Below are 12,655 nucleotides of genomic sequence, written 5' to 3'. Positions count from 1 at the left end.
CAGGGCAGGCTCAGACAAATACCTAGTCACTGACTCATTTATTCAAGATGTTAAGATTGGTAATAATTTGAAATCCAGAAAATACCATGTGTCAAGGAGGAGCTGGCAGTCAATTTTTTCTCTGTGGGTGGGAGGTAGATCAGAGGAATGACTTTGAAAAAAAAATGAGGCAGGGAGTTGGTGGCATCAATAATGTGCCTGACCAGTGGCTCTGAGCCTCCACCTTCTGAACTCCTAGGACACACGATGAGACTATTACAGAAGTATCACTTGTAGCAGCACCAGTGTCGGGGAAATGGCCGCCTTTGAACAGCAGGTGGATAAACAACTGGAACGTTCATGTAATTCTAAAGCAGAAGCCAGATGACAGCCACGGCTGATCTCACAGAGCAAGGTGCAAACCACAGAAACATGATGATCACCCTGTCCTTGAAATCCAAATCCAGAGCCACATGAATTCTCATCTTCAAAGTGCATCCATAGGTGGCAAGCCAAATACAAGGAAGGAGAGGCCATGGGTAGCCTAAAATGACAGCCTCCGGGTGAGGGGACAGGATGGTTGTGACTATAGAAGTTCCAAAGTCTCATTGAGGTTTCCCCTTCAATACACGAACCTCTTCAAATTAGACGAATATCCCTCATACCCTCTTAAACAGGCATGGTGCATTCAGGAATAAATAGACATGTAATTTAGTTAGGACAATCAACAGCATTCTGGTTCTCACCTTTCCTGAGGACAAGGGCATAGCGATATGGGTGCCTCTCAGCCCCAACTGTCTTTGTGTGGTGTCAGTGGAGGGCCTGAGGAGCCTGTGTCCAAGTCTGCTTGGGTATCCATGTCCTCTGTGAGGTGACTCAGTGTTGTGCTGGGTATGGAGAACCGATCTCCACCCTGGCTTCTGACTCTGCAGCTATAAGTGAATGTGACTAACTTGGTAGGAGCCTGAGTCAGCCAGGAGAACCTGTCCCAAACTGAGAGAAGGGGGGGCCTCAAGGGACAGGGGCATGTCCCAGGAGAGCTCACAGCCCTGGGGTTTTAAAGACCTTGTTGTGTAGGGTGGACAGTGGGCAGGAGTAGAGACTGCTTGAAATGCCAGGTAACCACCATCCCTAAAGCCTTGACCAAACATCTTGCCCTTAGCAGAGGGCAACCTCGGAATCAGCTGTATGTGCCTGGCTCCAACTGATTCAAATTTCAGGGCAGCAGACTGGCATTGGTTTCTTTCTGCCTCAAAAGCGGAGTCATCGACATCAAGTCAACTGATGGTTATCCCAAATCAGATAATCCAAACATCAAGGGACCACAGATAAGATCCCAATTGCTTTAGAATACATCTTAAACAGGCTTCCTTAATAAAGCCATATCTGGGCTCCTGGAAATTCACAAGACCCCGGTGGGAGTGTCTCTTCCACACAAAGGCTGGAAAACGGCTGCTCTTCTGGGGCCAATACGATTCCATCTTCCTCCCTTACCTTCCTCCCAGGCCAGCCTGGGCAGGGAAGCTTTGAGATCTTTATGAATTGAGAGAATAGTGTGAAGGGGCATGGGCACAGGGACAGAGCTGGGCACAGGGACAGCACTGGACTGTAGACAGTTTTCAGTCTAGGAGTTGGGTGGACTGCCATAACAAGGTATGGATGGGCCACTTAGGAGTATGAGGCTAGAGGCCCAGCTCTCCAGGGTCTGGAGACCCTGGCTCTGGATAGCATGAAAAGGCACTGCCTTCCCTTCTGGCCCTGATGTTCTGGGTTCCTGGGCCATCTGTCTGTCCTTTGGCCATCTCTCACTACCCTTTAGGGAAGTGCTTCTTAGCCTCCTAAAGCTGTGACCCTTTGGTACAGCTCCTCATGTTGTGGTGACCCCTAAAGAGAAAATTATTTCATTGCTTCTTCATAACTGTAATTTTGGCAGTTAAGAATCCTAATGTAAATATCTGATATGCAGGATATCTGATATGCCACCCCCAGAGGGGTCAAGGCTGCTGTTCTAAAGGGTCAGAGGGTTAAAAGTCTTCTCTCAAGGCTGGGCGGTGGTGGCGCACACCTTTAATCCCAGCACTTGGGAGGCAGAAACAGGCGGATTTCTGAGTTCGAGGCCAGCCTGGTCTACAGAATGATTTCCAGGACAGCCAGGGCTACACAGAGAGACCCTGTCTCGAAAAACCAAAAAAAAAAAAAAAAAGTCTTCTCTCCAGGCCCTGCAACAGTCTCTTCCCATAAGGAACTTACTTTGGAAGTCTTCAGGATAATGGCTTGCTGTCAGCCATGCTTAGGCAAAGCTGTACTTTCCCCCCAACCCCAGGATTCCACCTCTCACTGAGGCTCCTTAGTGCCTAGGACCTCGCCATCAAGACCTCACTTCTGTAAGCTCTGATTCCCAAGTCTCAGAGACAGAAATCCAGAAAAAATAGGTGAGTGCCGTGGTCCCTTGTACCCATAGAGACGGCCGCAAGTATTGCACACTGTTAAGCTCTGGCACTTTATTGAACAGCTGTGGAATTAGGGAAAGGGAAGTGGGGCAGAGAGACGATTAAGTTCCTAAGGGAAGGTTTCAAGTTGGGCTTTGCAGAGGGTATAATTAGTGTGGCTCCTGAATCCTGTAAGATGTGTGCCTGCTTGATGTTAGCTAAAACTTGCCAAAATGGCGTCCTTTGGTCAGGTGAACTGGGTAAAGGGAGTTTAAGAGTCTGGGAATTTGCATTCGAGTGTGTATCTGCCTCACCCTGTGACTCTCACAACCCCACCGTCTGTCCTACCCTATTTTCCCTAGCTGAGCCTGCGGTGGACCCCTACACAGGTTCCAAAGGAGGAAAACTGAGGCCCAGTTGGGAGACTTAGCATTCATTGCAAGTGATCAAACTCCTGGCCAGAGGGTGGAGGTACCATGTGGGAAAGGGGGAGCTAAGCCGCATTCAGGGCATTCTTGATGGCGTTGGTGAGCGGGAAGCGTCCGTTCTGCTTACAGTGGCCCTGGAAATCATCCAAATCCAATGCCCACACCATGGCTCCTGCCAGGGACGCTTCCTTCAGGTACCTAACCTGGTGGAGGAGATGGGGTGGGTTGTTGGGAAACTGCTCTGAGGCCCTTCCCTAGGCGTTCCCGCACATCCAAGCCCAGCCCTGGGCAGGAGACCAACTCCAGATGCTTGGAAGATGTAACAACCTCTCCTTTGTTCCAGGGTGTGGCTTCCGCGAAACCTACCTTGTTTTTGACACTCTCCACGTCGTCATACCCCACCCACTGGTTGCCCCTGGTAGCATAGGGAACCTTCTGGCTATCGATTCTACGTACTTCAGCTCCTTTGAGGAAGTCGCATATCTGAAAGAACAGGGTAGGGTGGTGTGGGAGGCTTGTCAGGCCAGTAGAAGTCACCCTTCAGTGTGTAGCCTCCCTCTCCTGAGGCTCCGGACTGCTGGCTTCATGCAAATTTATGCAAAAATAGATGCAAATATCTCAGAGTTCAGCTGCTCTTGCCCAAGGGCTTTAGAGTTCTGATAGCCTCCAGTAGGTAAGCAGAAACCCAGGGCTGGCCCCAGACCACTGGGAGCGGCAAAAGGTGTAGATGAATCGTCCACTGAGATTCTTGACTATTGCTCTTCCTGGACTGGAATGAAAGACCTAAGGTCTGAGGCCAGAGGAATGTTCTAGGAGCTTGGTGCTTGCTGGAGGCTTTCAGGGGAAAAGGCTTAAGCCCCACCCCCACCCTACCCCCTTTCCTTCTCCTAGGGAATGCCGGGACTTTTTTAATCCCAAAGGAGAAAGTGTACGTGGTGAGGGAGGCCTGTCTTTCCTGGGGTAACCTGTGAAGTAACATCATTACCTCGTAGTAGGCAAGGGTCCCTTCCTCCTTGGTGAACCGGCCTGGTAATCCTTTCCCTGAGATTGGAGCTCCCACCTGATTCTCAGAAGTTGCCAGGGTGAAGGTCTTCCCAAAGGTGGGGATGCCCATCACTAGCTTGCTGGCGGGGGCTCCCAGCTTCAGCATGTACCCCACGGCATATTGCTGGGGTAGGGCAGAGACAGCAGGGACAGTTAGCTAGGCCAGGTGGTGAGCACCGTAGGGTTATACCATTATTAATACTGTTGCTGAGACAGATGCAGCCACAGTTACACAGTGCAACTGGGAATCCCCATCCCTCTGGGAAACCGATAATGCCAGTTAAAAATGACTCTTAAAGGTTTGTTCTTGAAAAGCTCCTTGTAGGAACAAGAAGGGATTATTAATATGTGGCAGACAGAAATTGGCTGGCTGGCTCAGACTGCACAGCGAGTAAATGACAGGCCAAAGCTAAGCTCCCGCCTTTAAGTCTCCAACCTCTCTTCATTCTGCCCACCTCTATACTCGGTCTACACTGCCAGACTCTCCTTGGTTTCCCCATCTGTGAAATGTCTTCCAATAAAAAGCACTGAAAGAAGAGAGGCTGTGTGTGCTGTGGCAGGTGATAGGGCGACGTTTGTGACATCCTTCCAGGAACCCACCACATTGTTGAATCTGTCAGACGTAGCTTCCTCCGTGCCTCGGAAAAGGGGGCTGTGATGTCCTGCAGTTTTCCGCCAGTCTCCATGGAAATCGTAGGTCATGAGATTGATAAAATCCAGGTGTCTGGGAAAAAGGAGTTGGAGCTGAGGTGGGAAATTAGAGATGTTCTTGACTTCACAGCCATGGCCCAGTAGGATGTGGGATGCAGGTATCAGAAAAACAGGACATTGACCCAAAGCCCAGTAGCTTCAGAGACAGCTGTTCTAAGCACTGTCCACTTCTCTTGAGCACACCCAGGTGTGGGCTCTGGGTTGTGGTGGTGTCCTCAGGGTAAGAATGGACTAATCTCCAAGGATCCCAAAACACAAAGACACACACACACACACACACACACACACACACACACACACACACGCACGCACGCGCACATGCGTATACATGCACATATACATACATGCACAATCACACACATGCACAAACACACACATGCATGTACATGCATATACATATACATACACACATCTGCACATATGCATATATGCACACAAACATGCACATCCACACACATGCACAAACATGCGCCCCCGTGCACAAACATGCACACACATGTACATACATCCTTACATACATGCACATTCATACACATGCGCAAACACACAGGCATACACATATACGCACACGTGCACATACACGTGCACACACATACATACACACACACAGGAACCCTCTGCTTCACCTAAGCCTTCACTCCCGGCATGCTTGTCTTGGCAAAAGCCACTTAAAAAATGCCATGGACAACCTAGCATGGAAGGAGACGATCCAAAGACTGGGTTAGCCTACATATCGCTCATGGGAAGGGAGTGCTCAATCGCCCTGTGGAGAAGGGGCTGTAGGCATAAGGCAGTAATATGAGCTTTGGGGATCCAGAACAAATGGGTATAATACCTCTTTTCCACCCACCAGTTAAAAGCACCAGACTAACTATCCCCCTAAGGCTCTAAAGGAAATTTCATATCCTTGGTCCTTGCTCCTGGGTTTCCCATGGACTTGCCTGTGTCCTTGGAAGAGATGCTGTGTAGCGGTTGGCGATTCAAACTCATGTGTAAGGAGAAGGGTTTTGAGTGATGGGAAAGGGGGCTGCCTCCCTTTGCATTCCGACGCATGATGTTTTCTCACTGTGGGTTGCCTCTCCCAGATCTAGCACTCTGCTTAGCATAGAGAGAGCACCCTGGAGTGGTGGGTGCACACATTTAATTCTTTCTGCTACCCCTTCCAAACTGATACCATTCCAAGAGAAAAAAGAAGTAAAGTCTCATTGTGGCCCACTTAACAGATGGGAAACTGAGTCACAGAGGGGGACTTGCCAAAGTTTATATATCAGTGTTTTGGAACTCCTAAGTCTTCATGGGAGGAGAGAGCAGGGTGGGGAAAAGGTATTGCCTGAAAATCTTCTGAGGGACTACCAGGGCAGGGGACTCACTGGGCTATCTGGGCGATGTCATAGCCACTGTCAAGTTTCACCTTTCCTGCTGACACAGCCGCGCTGAGCAGGAGTTTCTCCGTGCCTGGCTGGAGAACTTCCTTTGTGAATTCCTCCTTCAGTTCCTGTTTGAGAGGGAGGCAGGTAAACAAACGGGTCCAAGCCATGGGAGAGGTTTATGTGGGGTAAGGTCCTGGGCACCATGCTGACTTCCCCCACCTGCTGTGATCACGCAGTCCCCTCCTCAGGTAACCTCATGCTTTTACTAAAGTATCATTGGGGAGCTGGGGAAATAGCTTAGTCTATAAAGTACAAGGACCCGAGTTTGGCCCCCAGGACCCACACAAAAATAACAGAATGCTAGCTAGGTCCAGTGGTGTGCGCTTGTAATCTCAGCAGTGGGGAAGCAGAGGCACGCTGGTCTCTGGTGCTTCCTAGCCAGCCAGCCTAGTCTATTTGGTAAGTTCTAGACCAATGAGAACCCTTATCTCAAAAGAACAAGACAAGGAGGGCAGCTCCTGAGAAATGACAACTGCGGTTGGCCTTTACAAGTATTTTATACATATGTACACGCCCCTGTGCACATGCACACTCAACTCACACTCACACTCAAACATGCACACATATGCACAATATGGTTTGGACCAACATCATCCTTAAACCCCATATGCACCCATCAACAAGCACTTAATGACTCCCTGTCCTGAAGAGGCCATCATAATGGGGGGGTGTGTGATAATCTTGGAGGACATATGCCTCTCGGTCTCACGTGCATTTCATTTTTTTTTTAATGCGAAATTACAAGGTCAAAGAGATTCCTCATGGTACTGTAGACAGTTTGTTTACACTATCTCTCTACCTCTAAAAACTGGAGGTGCTCAGACCCCCACCCCCAGATTGAGCTGTGTACATGTTGGGTACCTGGTGACATCAGTTGGAGAACTTGACAGTAGACAGACAATGGACATCTCACTAAGCGGGTACCCTGCTCAGCCACTGGCTCTGGCCCCACCGCCCACAGGGGTTCTGACATGTGCTGAAGCCCTTACGCCCACTTCTGGGAGGTTCTTGGGCCACGTGCTAGTCCCCCTCCCACCTCTGCCCAATGCCAAGCACCTTGATCAGGGTGGATAAATAGGGCTTGTCTCTTGGTTCAGGGTAGAGCCAGGCGAGATCCAGCCCATCAAAGCCAAAAGTGCGCAGGAACGGGGCTACTGACTCGATGAAAGTCTTGCGACTCTTAGTGTTGGAGACAATCCTGGAAAATCTAGAATAAAATCACCGCAGAGTGAGCTTGACACCCATGTGCCAGGAACCCTGGCTCTACAATAGGATTCCCAGAGCTTGGGAACAAGGGGACCTGAACTGACAGATCTAGGAGAGCTTTATGGAGGCAGCATCTAGTTTGGGAACTTAGAGAGGTATGTGCTTAGGGGCCCAAGCATTTCTAATGTCCCAGGCCAGCCTGCTCTTTTGAATAGTTCCCTGACTCACACTCCCCTGTCTGTAAAATGGGATAACTGCAAGACTTGTTGCAGTGGAGAGGAGAAAAACAGGGGAGGGTCCTGGGGGTCGCCCAAGCCCTTGGGAAAGGGTTCCAGTGTAGTGAGCGCTCAATCCGAGGGACTTACCACAGCCAGTCCAACCCACTTGTTGCTCCTGTTCTTTGACTGCTCCAAGGCGCAACTATCAGTCTCAACCCTTTCCCTCTCCCATTGCTTCCTTCCCACACTCCCAACCTTGGTGGCAGGAACTAGGAAGTTGCTCTCATGCCTGAGTTGTAGTAAGAAGAGCTTTGCCAGAGAGGCGTACAATGGTACATGCCTAGAATCCCGGCACTTGGGGGGTCAAGGCTGAAGAACTGCCCAGAATTTGAGGCTAGCCTGAACTATTATGAAGTAAATTTGAAGCAAGCCTGGCAAGTAATCAAGATGTCAGTGTGTGTGTGTGTGTGTGTAAAAGCATTGCGGAAAACAAATATCCACTTGGTGATTTTTGGTAAGTCCCTCTTCCTCTCTGGTCCTGGGTTTTCAAATGTGTGTAAGGCAACTCACACTGAGGTCTCTGTGCCTATGAGTGTGGAGCAACAGGAACCCTCAACACCGAGCCTCATCCCTCTACCTCTCTACTCCATCCTGCCCCAGCCATGAGTCCTACCTTTCTGCACCAAATTTCCATCCTCCAACAGACAGGAGGGTCTTCAGGTTGTGGTTTCTGTGGAGCAGGATAATGGGGAGAGCAGGGATGGAGTGAAGCAGCCATGGCACTGGAGACCCCATGTCTGCAGACCATAGAAGAGCTCTTGCTTGCAGGGAGGGATGGATTACGCGACTGTTCCTGACATTGATGTTCTAGATAGGCTCAGGCTCCATGGTGGTATCTCAGAGGCTCCCCACAGTGGGGAAGCCAAGGAAAGAGAAGTAAAGGGGCCCACAGTGATATCAGAAATCCACCTGCCTCTGGCTTCTTCTATGAAGCTACTATGAGGATGAGAGAGGCCCCTTCCCTGGATCCTCAATGATGATCTCTGTCACCATGTTACCATCCCAACACAACCCACCACCCACCCAGGATATCCTCCCACTGAAGCCAAGGACCTCTGGACCAGCCCAGCTCTCTGCCCCTCCTCCCCTATCCTGGTAAGCTAGTGCCCCAACCTGGCCTTCAGTGCATTCAGCGTGCCATAGAGTGACACATCATTCCACTCCCATGTGCCAATCTTGTTGTTGCTAATGTTGGCAAAGCTGTAGATGATGTGGGTGCACAGGATAGGATCGATGCTGTCTGGGAAGCAGCTTCCATCGCCTTCCCGGTACTGGGACCAGCTGGTGAAGTAGCAGACCAGCTTGTACGCAGAGCCTGAAGGAGAAATCTGAGGTGGGATGGAGTACCTGTGTGGTGTGGGGGTGTGGATCAGGGGTGTGGGGACAGAGTGTTGAGCAAAATGAAAAATCTGAAAGGAAAGGAGCAGGCCGGCCTCCTCTACGTGCTGCAAGCTGATGAATGTAGGTGAAGCGTGACTCAGTCCAGGGATGGAGGACTTCCTGGAGGCAGTGGCTTCCACAAAGGACAGAAGCCCAGCTGTGCCATCCAGTGTCAAAAAATGCCCTGCCTGTAGGGCCTGCCCTACGGGGAAGGGGTGGTCTTTGATTAAAGAATGGCTTTGTGGGTCTCTTGGTGGGAGCGAATCTACCTGATGGCTCACCCAGAATGGCAGTCTCCAAGCTGGGGCTCATTACCACAGGGGCTGAGGAAGCTCTTGCTCTATTCTACTTGTAATTCCTCCTACTATGACATTTTTTTTTTTTTTTTGAGACAGAGTTTCTCTGTGTAGCCTTGGCTGTCCTGGAACTCACTCTGTAGACCAGGCTGGCCTCGAACTCAGAAATCCGCCAATCTGCCTGCCTCTGCCTCCCAAGTGCTGAGATTAAAGGTGTGTACCACCACAGCCTTCCTCCTACTATAAATGGAGTCAGTTGGTCGTGGAAAGAAACAGCGGGCCTCACTCGACCCCGTGGCTCCTGACAATTTGTTCTCTAGGGCAGTTTGTGGAAGTCTTTCACTAAATCTGAGCCTTTTAAAGTTTGTTATTTTGAAAAAGTTCAAATAAACGGAAGTGGAAACTAAAGCAGTATACATAGACCCATCACCTTTGGCCAAACAAGTATCCCTAAGCCCTGTAAGCCATAGAAGAAACTGGAAGAGTATTCTCTCCTGCTAAGACCAGGAGGGAGAAGATGTGGGTACTCACAGGTCTGGAGCAGCATCAGGACCGTGAAGCCTGTAGGGAAATCCAGGGTCAGACCTAGTGGCTGGGGAGGGGTGACTGCTCTTCTCCTGCCCCCTCCCCAGGTATCTCCTCCCTTTCGGGCTGTGCTCTCTCTGCCTGCCCTCCCCTCTCCATGTTCCCCTCCCCCTCCCTCCGGCAGGTAGGATACTGGGTCCCCTGTGCTCTTTGGGTAGTCTGGGCCCTTTAGCCTGAAAAATCTGCAGCCCAGAGACCTGTCAGTGCCACTCTCATGCCCATCCTGGCTTCAGCAGAGGTGCCCATGATGGCTTCTCCTAGTACCCAGCTCCTTAGTCAGGGCTTCTTCCTTAGGCTCCACACCTCCTTCTTATACCCATCCCATCCCACTCCACTCCCCCGCCCCCCAAACAGTCCTCCTTACAGGAACTGTATGTGTGTGTGTAAACCCAATTGCTGGCCAGTGGAGGCGGGGAGTCACCAGAGGGGGAATTGTGAAACCCTGGAGTTTTGAAAGCCTCGGGCCAAGTCTTGCAGTACCTGCCAGCTGAAGGGTCATGGGGGTGATGACCGAGGGCCTCCCTGGGCGGGACAGCCACATCTAACCCTTCCTGTGATTTCGTCCCTTCCTACGTCTTGCTTCTTGCCAGTGCTCTCCCAGCTTTCCTGGCAGCTCCTGTCTGCAGCTCCAGCTCTCTGTCCAGGCCTTCCGCCAGGTTGAAGCAGGCACAATTGGGTTATGTAAGTCATGGCACCCCAAACAAGGCCATCATTATACTGCTTGGCCTCCCCCTCAGATTTTTTTCTGTCTCTTGGCTGTTTCCATACCTGGCCAGAGTCTAGGTAAGGACCAGAGAGCTGTGGGGAGTTGAGAGGGGAGGGGGGGCAAATCCCCCCTTTTAGCAGCTGCTGATTATTGAATCTGGGAAATTGGGAAGAGAGAGAAATTCCCGAGTAGGCTCTGAGCCCGGAGGCTGTCTCTCCCTCATTTGCATGCCAGTGTGGAGCTCAGCTGGAGACTGTAGGGAAGTGATGCAGAATAAAAATGGGGGCAGTAATGACCAGAGGTGGAGTCTCCTGGGATCCAGCAGCAAGTTCTTAGATCAATATTGCCTCTCCTCTTAGGGAACCCAAACCCAGTGAGGCATCCCACTCGAAACCCTACAGTGGCTTCCAGGGCTCTTAGTGGTGAAAGGAGGGGTCAGGTGAGGGAAGAGCTCAGCCCTGTGGGGCCTGGCTTCCGCCCTCTGAGCTAACATTTCCATTGTTTTTCTAAGGCAGGCCTCAGACTTCCAGCTCTCCAGCTTTCCTCTCCCTAGTGCTGGAGTTACTGGTGTTCACTACCATGTTCACTTAAACAACAGCAACAACAAACAAAACCCCCAAAGACCTAATGACTACAACAACGAAAAACCCACTCGACTTAGAAACCGTGTGCTCTGGTCCTTGTGTGTGTGTGTGTGTGTGTGTGTGTGTGTGTGTGTTTTGGAAGGGGGGGATAATTCTATCCTTCGTAGACCATATATAACACACAAGTAGTAAACAGTGAATGAGAAGTTGAAAACTCAGGGGCCAGACTGGCCTAGAGAGAAGGGGCTTCCTAGTCAAATACCTTATTTTTATAATGCCCCTAGATAGTGATGGTGCTACCAGTCAGCTCTCTGAGGTCCTCTGGCTCTGCCTGAATAGAAATCCTTGGTAGGCAAAGAGTACTTCCAGTGTGGGTCTTTGGCAGCCTCGGGGGCGCTCTGCATTGGTCAGCAGATTGGCAGTGGTGGCAACAGGCAGAAAAACAGCAGGTGGAATCTTCCAGACTACAGCTCTCCTCAGGACTCCAGGGCTAGGGCCCTCAGCTGTGCAGGTATTACAGCCTTTGTGCCAACCCTTAGCCTTTGACAGCAGTAGGCAGCATCACGCCTTCCAGACAGGCCTAGGCATCGAGATTCCTCAGCTGTTGACAGAGGTTAGGGTTTCACTTCCTGGCCTTGGGTATCTGAGACCCTTGACTCTTAGAAGCTTAACAGCTCTTTGGAACCCTTCCAGTGACCAGGGCCTGTAGTGTTTTCCCTGGCTCTAGACAGCCTTCCACCTCAGCTCTCTGTCTCCCTTATTTCCAACATCCCGCTTTTTCTGCACTGGCCTTTCTCGCACACTTATTCAACTGTCTTTTTGCTGTTGCGGTTCTGCCCGTTCAGTTCCACCTTCTCTTCTGGTCAGCTGTAGCTGATTTCCCTCTTCATGGCTGCCGCTGCCCCTGCTGCTGCCCTTTGGCCGCCCCATTTCTGCTGCCTTTCTGTCTTCCGTGCTTTTTCTCTTGAGCCACCAGCTCAGCCCACACTACTAAAAGCAGATCAGAAGAGAACTCCAAGAGAAGCTTTTTATTGGGCCTAAAGTTGCAACAACCAGAGCCAGGACAGCAGGATGTCTCTCAGCCAAGTCACAGAGCCTGAACAGTCATACATATAGGCACAGAAGGAGCTCTTGGGCCAATCACGGCACACCTCACATGCAATGGGGATATGTGCTTTCACTAAAAACATTGATCCTTCAGCTAGGCCAGGAGGGGGTGGGGTAAAGACAGTTGACGGATCATCTCGAGTTTACCGAGGTTAACAAGGTTTGAAACAGCTCTGGCTGACACTGGGCCTTCAGGAGTCCAAACAATCAACTGTGATCTACTGTGCACTTTTTTTTTAAAAGATTTATTTATTTCATGTATGTAAGTACACTGTCGATGTCTTTAGATACACCAGAGGAGGGCATCGGATCCCCATTACAAATGGTTGTGAGCCACCATGTGGTTGCTGGGAATTGAACTCAGGACCTCTGAAGAGCAGTCAGTGTCCTTAACCCCTGAGCCACCTCTCCAGCCCAACTGTGCACTTTCGTCAAGGTGTCTGGAAAAAGTTCCAGAATGGCCTAAGGGTCGACTAGCTCTCTTGCTTGCCT

General features: G+C 50.6%; 1 protein-coding gene across 2 annotated transcripts; it reads right to left on the bottom strand.

Annotated features, from left to right (window-relative positions):
* Window positions 1-2,460: 2,460 nt before the first annotated feature.
* Chi3l1 (chitinase 3 like 1) lies at window positions 2,461-10,374 on the bottom strand. 2 transcript variants are annotated; one of them, XM_031341488.1, is made up of 10 exons: window positions 10,247-10,374; window positions 9,713-9,742; window positions 8,619-8,820; window positions 8,119-8,175; window positions 7,078-7,228; window positions 5,962-6,086; window positions 4,481-4,604; window positions 3,822-4,004; window positions 3,203-3,319; window positions 2,461-3,039 (listed from the first exon to the last, which is right to left on the bottom strand). In XM_031341488.1, the coding sequence occupies exons 1-10, from the start codon at window positions 10,305-10,307 to the stop codon at window positions 2,902-2,904; spliced, it is 1,188 nt and encodes a 395-aa protein (XP_031197348.1). In that variant the 5' UTR covers window positions 10,308-10,374; the 3' UTR covers window positions 2,461-2,901. The 2 variants fall into 2 exon arrangements, with proteins under 2 accessions (XP_031197348.1, XP_031197339.1); XM_031341479.1 differs by lacking the exon at window positions 10,247-10,374 and adding an exon at window positions 9,964-10,113.
* Between the last annotated feature and the right edge of the window lie 2,281 nt (window positions 10,375-12,655).

The sequence above is a fragment of the Mastomys coucha genome, unplaced genomic scaffold (assembly GCF_008632895.1).
Source record: "Mastomys coucha isolate ucsf_1 unplaced genomic scaffold, UCSF_Mcou_1 pScaffold1, whole genome shotgun sequence".
NCBI lineage: Eukaryota > Metazoa > Chordata > Mammalia > Rodentia > Muridae > Mastomys > Mastomys coucha.
The sequence above is the reverse complement of the archived record's forward strand: the minus strand, read 5'-3'. Positions and strand labels throughout refer to the sequence as shown.